The 12,806-nt window shown below is 41.2% G+C and overlaps 1 protein-coding gene across 1 annotated transcript in view; it reads left to right on the forward strand.

Annotated features, from left to right (window-relative positions):
* Window positions 1-6,171: 6,171 nt before the first annotated feature.
* Window positions 6,172-12,806, forward strand: part of cps1 (carbamoyl-phosphate synthase 1, mitochondrial) — a gene marked incomplete at both ends in the record, with an annotated part of 108,352 nt that continues 101,717 nt past the window's right edge. Inside the window, 5 exons of the mRNA XM_083776007.1 lie at window positions 6,172-6,294; window positions 9,706-9,815; window positions 10,495-10,639; window positions 11,327-11,416; window positions 12,463-12,519. Coding sequence (XP_083632133.1) covers window positions 6,172-6,294; window positions 9,706-9,815; window positions 10,495-10,639; window positions 11,327-11,416; window positions 12,463-12,519 — 525 coding nt within the window. The remainder of the gene's footprint in view (window positions 6,295-9,705; window positions 9,816-10,494; window positions 10,640-11,326; window positions 11,417-12,462; window positions 12,520-12,806) is intronic.

Raw genomic sequence — 12,806 nt, forward strand, 5'->3', positions numbered from 1 at the left:
AACCACTTGAACCCTATTTTACACTTCAGCTATTTGAAAATAGCTAATCTACAAACTCACAATGTGTTTTAAAACAGGCTTTTATTAAGATTTGAAAAATGTGGAATGTTTTTTAAACGTTTGAATGACACAAATCCTGTGGGGTCACTGGGCACAGAATATTGAAATTGATTGAAGAAACACTGCTATAGTAAGTGGTTTAAGCAATTAACAGTCTTTGCTGTGCAGTTGCTGTGTGCATGGGTCTTAGGATACCCAAACGCAGATCAGAATCGTGACGCATTTTGATGCAGTGTGAATATTGCTTGGCTTCTCCTATTTCTCCATCCGCAGCCATTTGGGTGCTCTCTCCGCCTGGCTGGCTACTCTCTGAAAGAATCAGTACTTTTACTTTGGTACTGTAAGTATATTTTGATGGCAATACTTTGGCACCTCACTCGAGTCAAACATTTGATACGGCTGTTTTGCTTATTATAACCCTATTTTTATATTGTGGTATTGTAACTTTTACTGAAGAAATAAATCTGGATCTTGTACACTCAAGTACTCAGACACCAACTGGATTTATATCGTGATATACTCTCTCTCTCTCTCTCTCTCTCTCTCTCCTCACTACATTGGAAGGATCAATTCCTCAGTCATCCACGACATTTGACTCGGGACTTTCGAAACCATCATACCCTGGGACTATGAGTCGTGACTTTCCTTCCCCTAATGCTATCAGTCACACCAGAGGACATTTTGTCACTTCAGCCTCACACTTTCATTGTTACATTTGCTTGTAAGCCTATAGAGTCCCATGGGGTCTGTGCCAGGCATAGGCCATCTACTTTTTTCTCTTTACACTACATATCTTCGCCAAAAATAGCCGACCTCAGGCCCAGATTGGACAGTCTGGCAGTCATATAGGGCTGGGCTGAGCCAAAACAAAAAGATAAAGTGATAAAAAAGACATAGTAAGTAGGGTCTGTTTGAGCCGTCTTTGGGCCGGTGTAGACAAATGCAAGGGCCGATTTTCTGTGCCAGTCCGTGCCTGGCCAACCTACAAGCTTGTGATCTTGTAGATCTGTGATGGGGCTCAGGAGATGATCCATGATCCATGGGTCAGCGGTTCAAATACCGGCTCCTCCTGTCTACATGTCGAAGTGTACTTGGGCAAGACATTGAACCCCAAATTGCTCCCGATGTACTGGTTGGTACCTTGCATGGCATCCGTCGCAATCGGTGTATGAATGTGTGAATGTAATGCACTATGTAAAGCGCTATATACATGCAGCATTTGCCATTTTAGTTCGGGTATTTTTGCCTGTATGTTCTCTCCAGAATAGTATTATAGGGACACTGGATCTGATCTCCACCTCTGAGCAAGCCTCGGATTTTCATGTTTCCCATGAATATAATTATACCTTGTTGTTACCATATCTCCTTTCATAGGTCAAACAGAATGTATCAACTATTATTTGATTGCATTTCTGACTCAAGGAATTCACTGCAGCACTTAGTAAGCAGGCCGACGAAAGCTTTCTACATGCGTCACGTCTTAGTGTAAATATGTCACAGTGTTTTTTGTTTTTTTTACTACAAGTTGGCATCTGAGTGATGCTCCTCGTAACATATAGGCCTATATATAGTGTCACATAGGACACATGGTGGCCATCTTGCTCTCACGTCATTATCGGGGGGTGGGAAGTTGGGAACCCTATGGGGTGGGGTTTCCCACACCCCTCTCCCAAGCATGACGCAAGAGCAAAATGGCTGCCGTGTGAATATGGTTAACTATAACTTAACACTTCACTCAGTGCTTACTCCCTGCAGCTGTGTGTGGGTGGCTGGCTGGCGACGAGGGACATTTCTGTCACCTCATTGCTCAGCAAGGCTTACTTACTTACCAGGTTTATGTTATTATTACAATACAATACACTACCTAAAAACCCAATGGCCCTATTTTATAGTTAAAATATAGCCAATCTACAAGCTTACAACGTACATGCTGCATTTTGATGTGTGTTGTGAGCTTGTGGACCTCCTGTTTTCAAATGTCTTACTTTGTTGTAGGTACAATCTTGGTGAAATTGAAAAGGAGATCCACTTTCTGTTTTACTGCTCTGATGACATAAGAGAAGTATTTGTTAACAATATGTCTTCTATTTGTATGAGTCAGATGACTATGAAAACATTTAGCTATGTTTTGGTAAAGGCGTTTGGCTAAATTCATATGTCAAGCTTGGGAGAGAAGACAGAACACTGTAACTCTGAGCTGTAATTTAAGAATCATAAAAGACTGTCCATTGTGCCAATAGATGGTGTGGGCTCACATGAGATGTTCCTTGATGTTAAGAGTGGCATTTGGAGGTGTATTTCTTAACTAGGGTATGATGTAAATTTCGGGACACATCCTCAGTTGTGTGCCTTTGAATCAGGGGGTGTATCGGCCTTCAAACACTATTCACCCTCATCAAAGGTGCCAAGGTGGCCAGCTAAAGGGTGATCAAACCTTAGCTTCTGTCCCATGCCCATTAAGATTTGCCTCCCACGGCACTATACAAGGCAGGGGTGTCGATCCTCTTCCCTGACCCAGCCATACAGCTGACCGCATACCTCATATGCTTGAGGGGTTTGAGGGGTTTGAATTGAGTTCACAAGAACCTGTGTGTGTGTGTGTGTGTGTGTGTGTGTGTGTGTGTGTGTGTGTGTGTGTGTGTGTGTGTGTGTGTGTGTGGATTAAAAAACCCAAAACAAACATCCTGTCTATAGTAGCGTCAAGTAATAGTATGTCAACAATGTGCTATATATATATATATGTATATATATCTCCTTTTCCCTCCGTGTGTTAAGCATGTGCAGCAGCTATATCTGGTTGGACCATATAATGTATATTGTAGGCCTATAACCTAATTCTGATCAGTGTTTGGGTCTATTGTATTACGCCTCTTGTGCAGATCCAAATAAAATAATTCAAGTGTGTGTGTGTGTGTGTGTGTGTGTGTGTGTGTGTGTGTGTGTGTGTGTGTGTGTGTGTGTGTGTGTGTGTGTGTGTGTGTGTGTGTCACGTTATTATAGCCCAGCAAGGGTCCTTCTGTTTAATCCAGATCCACTGGCTGTCTCTTTCAGCTGCTTCAGAAAGTGTTCTGATTGTCTGCCGCAGAGCCTGCATGTCCATCCAAGTTCCTTCAGTAGCTGATGGTGGAAGAAGCCACAAATCCTCTGCATCCCACTTCGACTGGACAGACTTTTGCATTCCAGCCATGCTGAATTGTGTCTGCTGCCAGCTCTGTGTATCGCAGTTTCTTGCACTCATAGGCCTCCTCAACAGAGTTCTCCCACGGGACTGTGAGCTCTATTACGTACACAGACTTGCGTGAAGGGGACCAGAGTACAATGTCTGGCCTAAGGTTGGTGGAAGCAATCTCAGGTGGAAAAATGAGTTGCTGGCCAATATGGACAATGCTGTAAATGTAAATGTGAAATGGTGTCTTATAAACCCATGAGTACAGGACACGAAAATAAATAATCAACCAATCAATCATCATCGATCGTGTAGGTGATGACAATACAGTTGTAGCCCACTTTTACTCAAGTAGCCTACTTTTACAAAAAGAAAGAAAGAAAGACAGAAAGAAAGAAAGAAAGAAAGATAGAAAGAAAGAAAGAAAGAAAGAAAGAAAGAAAGAAAGAAAGAAAGAAAGATGGAAACAAGCCATAGTGCTTTCTTGGATTCAATCCTTTTAGCATTGCATTTCTATGAAACTGTACTCTTTGACCTTTTTTTTGCAAACAATCAACAATCAATCAATCAATCAATGTGTAGGAATAGCCACCATTCCTATAACTACAGGATGGATGCTGACTGATCACAACCACCAGCATGACTGGGGTACAGAAGTCATGTTAAGTCAGCCAATGTCCACTAGGGGTCACCAGTGCTCTACAATAGGGAAAAAAGGGATAAATATAGATGGGGATGGATGGCGTTGAAGTTTTACATTAGACTGACAGTGGACCTAGTACACGTGTTGGATTTCACCTGCAAGGGCCTATAGGGCCCACACGCAACTTAACACGCAAGAGATGTGTAGAAGCCCTATCAGTAGCCCACATACATGCATACATACTGGTACAGTACATGTACAGTATGTACAGCGCACGCACGCACGCACGCACGCACGCACGCACGCACGCACGCACGCACGCACGCACACACACACACACACACACACACACACACACACACACACACACACACACACACAACAAAAACATGACAACAAAAGCGCAGTGTGACGTATGTGATGTAAATACATGAAGGGAATCAACTATATGATTTAATCTAAATTAATGTTGACCTGTCACCTTAGTTGAATTTAGTTGACCTTCCATGAGGTCCTCTGAGTCTCTAACTAAGGGTGGTGACTGGTGAGTGTGTCCATGGTGAGTGAGGGTTCAGTTGAGCCATTGCGTGCGAGCAAAACAAGAAGATGACACTGGGCAGTATCACACGAATTGTAAAGTATATTACAATACACACATAGAGAATATTGCTGCATTGTCGGGCAGACATCTCCATCTCCATATTCTAACCTTTTGTGTTTTTTCGTAAATGAATGAATGCCTATAGGCTTACTTGATCACACTACAACATCACACAAAAGTATGAAAAGTAGCAAATGCACAAGTTCGAAATGTGGCACGAAGCGACACATTTTGAGCTAGTATATAGATCTGCTACTTTTATGCTTTTTAATTTGAATCCTGAGTAACAGTTTTGGACATATGAGGTTTCCACCCCGACAGGCTACTGGGCACATGGCATGACCAGAAGATTATGAGGACTGCAGAGCAGAATGACTAGTAGTAACAAAACAAATTAATCTGGTATGATTGTGCACACACAGTCTTCTTGATAAAGCAGTTTATGCACATGTCAAGTGTATCAGTACTGTTTTTCTTTAGACTACTGTTTCTTTTCCTCTTGCTCTCCCTGCCTGCCACCCCCTCCCACCTCTTTTATCTTTCTGAAAATGAAAAATGAAAAATATGGAACTTGCAAAAAAACACCCCTTTGTTACATTTGCAAAGCTGTTGTGACTATAAATAAATATGATTAAGATGACCATTCGACAAAAGCAAGCACAATTATGTATTAAATAAAAAGATAAGTGGTATCAAAGGTTTGTCACAGAGACTGGCTGGCTTATGGTTCCAAGTCAATTGTAGCGTGATATTGCCTGATGTGACCCCGGTAGGTCACAGTCGGTGCGTTCAGACTGCTGAACCCAGCAGAGTGGCAGGCAGCAGCCACATTACAGCCTAGTCTTCTCTCCACTGAGAGCACACAGTCCTGCCACGGTCAGCAAATACACAGCCACCACCTCTAATCCCACTGCCATGGAGCCCCTCTCCATTGTCACACTGTCTGTCACGGCTCCTGCTTCAGGCTCTCACTCAGTCACAAAGGAAAAAGACCCTAATGAGCACTTCCCAACAAAAAGTTTACTATAGAGGCTTAGGGAATATGCCATGTTTCAATTTCGTTTGACTACCTCCATGCTGCATGAGGTAAAAAGTAAACTTTTATAACTTATGTTAGGTTATAGGCCTACGCCTACCCTTTTCAGAGACTTTATTTGAAAACCACTTCATGGAACTTGGCCAATTATTGTTGCACCCATACCCATTTTGACACTTAATTTGTTATACATTATAATACATAAATCAATAAACATAGACACATACATAAACCAATAAATACCCATTCGTATGTTTGTCCTAATAAAACATGAATCAGTTAATTGACAAAAAGCTCAGGGGCGACCACGGGGGCGAGCCCCCTATATGGACGAGCCAATCCAAAGCAGACGCACCACAAAACGATGACAAAAACAACTTCCAACCAGCCAGTCAACTCTCCCTTTCCCCACACGTCCATCTGATCAGTTGTATGTACACACACGTGGGGCAGCCCTGTACAGCTCCAACCTGGCAACCTCCATTCAGACATTCATTAGTAAAAAAAAACCCAACCCCAAACAAGCACAGTTTATCCAGGAGTTACAACAGGAATTTGACGACTCGTTTGGCGGAAAGTAAACAAACAACGCCAGCTGCGCTTGTCGGGCAGCCAACCGCTGGCAAAAAATACATTATTTATCAAAGTTCAACTCCAGGACTACTATGACCAAGATTATTTCAGCTTGCAGCGTTGTCAGATCTGCGAGGCATGCATATCTCGTTGGCAGAAGACTGGGGAATGCTGCTGCCTGTTTCAGACCGTCAGCAAAACTTTTCAGCATAAAGGTAACAGTGACAGTGCAATGCACTTTGAAATGCTTTAATCTGTACTAGAGACCCAAACAAACCACACCAATGATTCCCTAATCGCTATGCAATAGTTGCAGCATGTAGTTGCATATGACATGTCCTTAAAACAGCTTTGTTGCACGGAGTTGCAAATTGTGCATTGTTGTGGTTTGGGCCTATAGCTCAATGGTTTATTAATTAAAAATAAAACTTGTCTCCTGTTGGGTACTCCAGTATACTCCAGTACTCCACACAACCGCCGCGTGTTGTTTAACACGTCAGTCGGTGGGGGGACCCGGGAGTTGTTCAAGTTAAAAGGCAGCAGCTGAGCCAACAGCGTGGTGCTTCAGAATGTGAAGTTCAGTGCAGCAGCATCATCAATTGTGCCAATGCCATATAGGCATAGACAATAAGACAAAGGAGGTTGAAGTGTACATTTTGATCTGATAATGATGCACCACCCATGTTCAAAATTATATATATATATATATATATATATATATATATATATATATATATATATATATATATATATATATATATATATATTTATTTCTTTTTCTTTTAAAAATAATATTACATTTAGGTAAAAAATTGCACTTTGAAGTGCTGCCCACTCATGTTCCTCCAAATATGGGGTGGGTTTACCAGAGACTGATAACAGCTGGTATTGAGGGAAATTATGGGTAAAAACATTCTGTATAGTCATGTATACATTGTTTTGTTATCTAAACACAGGACGAAGTTACATACTAAATCTTTAACTAATTTGGCTGGGGACCCACTGGAACTCCCTCAAGGACCCTGGACTGGACCCCACATTGAGAACCACTGCCCTAAAATGTCATTCACCCAGGGGTCTCTCAATCCATCCCTGAAAGCTATAATAATGTCATAATTCTTTTGAAATGACATCTGTTTCTGGCTGTCTCCCACCCTTTTCCCCAATCGTCCTCCCAGGCACATCGTGCCAGGTACAGAATTTGTCTCAGCAGCATTCACAAACAATAGCTTTCCCTCTGAGCATGACATCTGAGGTAGGGCTGGGCGATATGACTTAATAATTCAATTCAAAACACTTATTTGTAATTTTGTATATCACCTTTCAAATGCTTCACAGGCAAGAAAGTGTAGCTTCACAATTAAAAGTCTCGCTACTATAGTGGCTAGTCAGGGTAGTCAGTCAATCCTGGTCAATCCGATCAGATGATCTCAGGAAAGCTCTCTGAACCTTCCCTGAAACATCTGGGATCCACACGTCCCAGACTCTTCACTCTCATGGCTCCCAAACTGTGGTACAACAAACTCACCTTGTAGTTAGAACTTCAGACTCACTCTCAGTTTTCAGATCAAAGCATTTTGATCAAAGATCCTGGGAGGAGATAGGTTTTTTTTTTAATATATATATATATATATATTTTTTTGTTATCAAATGTTTTTTATTTTAGACAAAAAATCACAATAGAACATGTTAACATCATGAATGAAATAAAGAAAACAAAACGCATAAAAAAAACAAAAACACATAACAGCAAAAGAAAGGAACACGGAAACAAACAACAAACAAACAATCCCACCCACCCCTCCCCCCGGGACCAAAGATGTCACAAATTGTCAGGACTCCTACCACTGTGCAATAGGGAAAAATAAATAAATAATGACTAAATCATGTTCTTAACCATATCTGCAATATCAGACCAAATATCAATGTTTTCTTCTTTCGCTCCGTGCAATCTTGCTGTAGACAATTCCATATAGATGATATCTAGAAAGGTCAAAGCCCATTGGCGAAACGTCAATGTATGAGGTGGTTTCCAGTGCGACGCAACCATCTTCTTTGCGGCCGTTACGCCAGCAAAGAAGACACGAATACGGGTATTATTTAATGGCAATTGGGATACATAGTTTAATAAGAATAGAGATGGGAGGGTGTAATGTTAATTTGTAGAATAATTGAAAGATTAGCAGCAACCAAATTCCAAAATGTGAGGACACTCGGACACTCCCACACCATATGAAAGAATGTACCTATGGTGTTCGGAGTGCAGAAAGTGCAGTTGTGATTATTTAAAATCCGCATAGCACACAATCTACGGGGGGTCAAGTACGTCCGATGAACAAAATTTAGATGAATTTGTTGATGATCAGGATTCCTAGAAGACAGCACAACATTAGACCACACTGTATCCCAGCTCCAATCTGGATCTAGATTTGGTATGTCATTCCTCCATACAGTATCGACAAGCAAGGTCCCATAACTAGATTCTAATAAATAATCATACAATATGGAAACAAAACCTCTTGATCTAACATCACAGATAAGTCTATGCAAAGGGTGCATTGCAAGGGGGGTCTGCCATGGAACTCCATAAGTCCTCATGGCAGTTCTCAGTTGTAAATAGAAAAAGAAAGAGTTACCAGGCAAGTTAAAAATATCGCCATTGACATCAAATAAATCACCCAAAGTATGAATCCCCTTGGAACTCCATCTGGGAAAACGAATAGAACGATTATCTAAAAGCAAACCATCATTGTTGAACATTGGGGAAAGCAAATTCCATTTCAAATCAATCTTGCACACTTTTTCAGCCGCTCTCCACACTGTTACTAACTGTGAAATGATTAGCCCAAAGCGAACTTTGCATTGACTATTCGATATGTTTGAATAGATCAGATCCCTCAATTTCACAGGATGAACAAAACTCTCCTCAAGCTCTCGCCAACAGACCTTTATAGTTGAGTCGAAATACCTTAAAAGGGGGTGAAGGGTTTAAATATAATTTTTATCCCACGATTTTGTAACCCATTTTTCACCCCTGTGTCAATTATCTAATGTGATCCTGGGCTCTACACACCCTCTGCCAACCTGGGGAGAGCAACGGACTTGAACTCATGCTTCCTTCATGCCAAGTGAAGTGTCCAAGTTGCTCCTTTACACCTGACGGGGGAGTTTCCCTGGTTGGACGTAGCGTAGAGTGTGTGTTATACACTTGCTCCTCCTGACGAAGGCCAACTGTGGCTGAAACATCGTTTAAATAAACACTGAGAAGCAAAGCTGTGTGGACTTTCATCCTTTTAAATTACTTTTGGTTTAACCCAGGACTCAGGAGGCTATGCCTCGATTGAGTCGATTACGATTACAATTGTTCTAATAATGAAACTAAATCAGCTAGGTGAGTAAAATACAAGGCTCAACTACTGTAGTCAGACTAATCAATTTAGTTAATTATAGAAAAATCTATTGGAACTTCTTCATGATAATTTGTTTCTGTATAATGTCTGTTTCAATATTTCCAATAAATTGTCCAGCACTAGCCTCAGGTATTTGGCTAGTCTGACTGGGATGGTATTTGACTGTCCTGATTGGGAGGGTATTTGGCTATCCTGACTGACTTTCTCCACTCCCAGGCACAGACGGCCCACCTTGTCTTGGAGGATGGTACCCGGATGAAGGGCTTCTCCTTCGGGCATGAAGGCTCCGCAGCCGGGGAGCTTGTCTTCAACACTGGCCTGGTGGGGTAAGAAGGACAGGTGCCTACCTACGTGTAACTACTAACTCATGGCTCTCTTCACTTATATAATAAGAACTAACTAAGTGACCCGTGCTGTGAAACATTATTTCACAGGTTCTGGATTTGTTCGCATTTACGCTAGTACAGCCGGGTTCCAGATACGGTTCTTCTCAGTGCTCAGAGCTAACTTGAGAACCCAGAACTCATAACTAGTGAAAATAGCAGATTTTCTTTAGTACAATAATTGTGAGAGCGTAGATTGGCTTTTAAAATAATTAAGTTGTTTCAATCAGGTGTCCAAAACTTACTTTCAGGATTCAAATACAAAAATAGCAAAAGTAGCCGCGTTTTGAGCGTTGCAGATCTGCTACTTTTTTTTTTTTTATAAGATATTTTTTTTTGCGGCTTACGCCTTTTATTGATTTTTTTTTTAAGGGATAGAAAGTAGGCTGACAGGAAACGGGAGAGAGATGGGGGGATGACATGCGGTAAAGGCCGTGTCGGGTCCGGGAGTCGAACCCGCGGCACACCGCGACTGGATCACCAGTCCGGTGCCCAGACCGTTACGCTACGGCCTGGGCCAGATCTGCTACTTTTGATACTTTTGTGTGACCCTGTAGTATGATGAAGTAGTATGGATTAAAGAGGTTGCTGCCTGACTACAACAACCATATATATGTTCCAGGTATCCCGAGGCTGTAACTGACCCCAGCTACAGGGGTCAGATCCTGACCCTGACCTACCCCATCGTGGGGAACTACGGCGTGCCCAACACCCAGGAGGTGGATGAGCTGGGCCTGAGGAAGCATGTGGAGTCAGACCGCATCCAGGTGAGGCACGCTAGGCTGTCTGGCAGCCATACAGTAGCTAATGATTAATTGTCACAAATAATTGTTTTTTTTGCATTTATTTATTCCTGTTGGCCTTTTAGGCATCGTAAACACAAATTGCACAGGGCAGATATGACAAATAACTTAAACAACATCACTAACATATTTTATTTATTTCTTCCAAAAATGTACAAAATAGCAGAAATAGTTGATTCCCCAGCTATTTTAGCTATTTTTGAAAATATATGGTCATATTTTAACATGGAAACGATGTACAATAATGCAAAGATAATTGCGATTAGGCGGCCACGAGTGTTAGGCCCTGTGTCCACCAAGATGTTTTTTTCAGAGTGCAGCACATGTTTTGGAGTGGTGCTAAGCGCTCCAACGTGTGGCTTTGTGTGTTTATGCATTATTATTCCGCCCCCAATTCCCATACAAGTCAAATTACTATGACGTTATGTGGGCCACTACATCATCATCAGACATCATGAAATAGTTGATAGTGGGTGCAGCAGATCAACTCATCAAAGGCACTGTTCACACTTGGGTGTGACTTTAATTGCTTATTTATAATAATGGGAACGGCGCGATTTTGTAAACCACAGCATCTAGGCACCACACTGGGCATTTTGAAGCGCTTTTAGGTGAACATATTGTGAATGTGATTTATTTTCTTTTTTTTAGGTGTCTGGTCTTCTTGTGCAAGACTACAGCAAGGAGTACAGCCACTGGAACTCGGTGAAGTCCCTGGGTCAATGGCTCCAAGAGGAGAAGGTAGGGATCCAACATGGGAGAAGATGTCTGCAAAAGCATTAGATTAGATGAAAGTCTTTTGGTGCAGGGCTCAATAATGCAATAGTGAAGAAATAGCCAACATGAACATAGTACTACATACTTACTCTGATGTAGGGCAGAGCGATTAAATAATTATTCTAAAACGGTTAGTCCCAATAGTTGATTATGATTGGCTGGTTTCTGATTAGGAGAAAGAAATAGAGTCTGCAACGCTGGTAAGGGAAAACTCAGCTCCACTGGTTTATTGATTCAACGTTTCGATCACTGGGATCATTGGGATCTTCTTCAGTCTGAGAGGGTCGGAGACAGTTACAGTATGTAACTTCCCTCATCTACCCCGGATTTGAACACAATTTCCTTCGCAAGTGCTGACATTATTGCCATTGAGCTAATAGAGCCTTCCTGCTTGCACAGGGGAGGAATTTAATCTTGACCTTCATGTCGATTTGTGTCGGATCCTGTGATTATGGTGAGACATGATCTTTGGCACGATCTGAACGTCTCAATAGAAGAGCTGGGAGACCAAATACAACTACAAATTGTATAAGTTGTATTGTATACATACTCTACCACACAGATTGGACAAAATTACATTTTAAACCGATATTTAGAACCAATAATCGACTTGCTCACGCTCATGTAGGTTAATTGATTAATTGAGAATCTGGTTTTAAAAAAATAGATTATTTAAATTTCTTATATCGAATAGATATTTTTATAATCGACTCGGACTAAACCGATTAGCCTGATTAACCACTTAACCCTGTTGTTTAATTTGTTGTACAATGGTGGCGTACAAACGTAGTGAAAATAGCAGATCTACAAGCTCATGCAACGTGTCGTGTCGTGTCGTGTTCGTGATGAAATAATTCATTAAGTGGTGTGTCTGACAAAAGTTTGAAAATAATTGTGGTATTGATTTGAAGTCATATAGCCCAGACCTACTATGATGCTTGATTTCATATCAGAAATGATGCATATGACAGAGTTCATTTTTTATTGTGTAATCTTCCTTCCATTTCAAGGTTCCTGCACTTTTTGGGGTCGACACTAGAATGCTGACCAAGCTGATCAGAGACAGGGTAAATGTACATTATAATCAGTCTTTGTAATTAGTGATATCTGCTCAAATATTATGTATACAATATAAATATTAAAGTAAATCACAGATTTCGTCTCCATCGGGTGGAAGCCAAAACTGTTTGAAGGATTCAAATGAATTATTATAATTTCTTTGCAAAAGTAGCAGATCTACAACCTCATACTTTTCGAGCTTGTGGATCTGCTAAATTTGATGCTTTTGTGTGACGCTCTAGTGTGATCAAGTAGGGTGTTAATTCACCAAAGATTAACAAAGGAAAAACCACAC

This window comes from Protomyctophum parallelum, assembly GCF_964188405.1.
Source record: "Protomyctophum parallelum genome assembly, chromosome: 11".
NCBI lineage: Eukaryota > Metazoa > Chordata > Actinopteri > Myctophiformes > Myctophidae > Protomyctophum > Protomyctophum parallelum.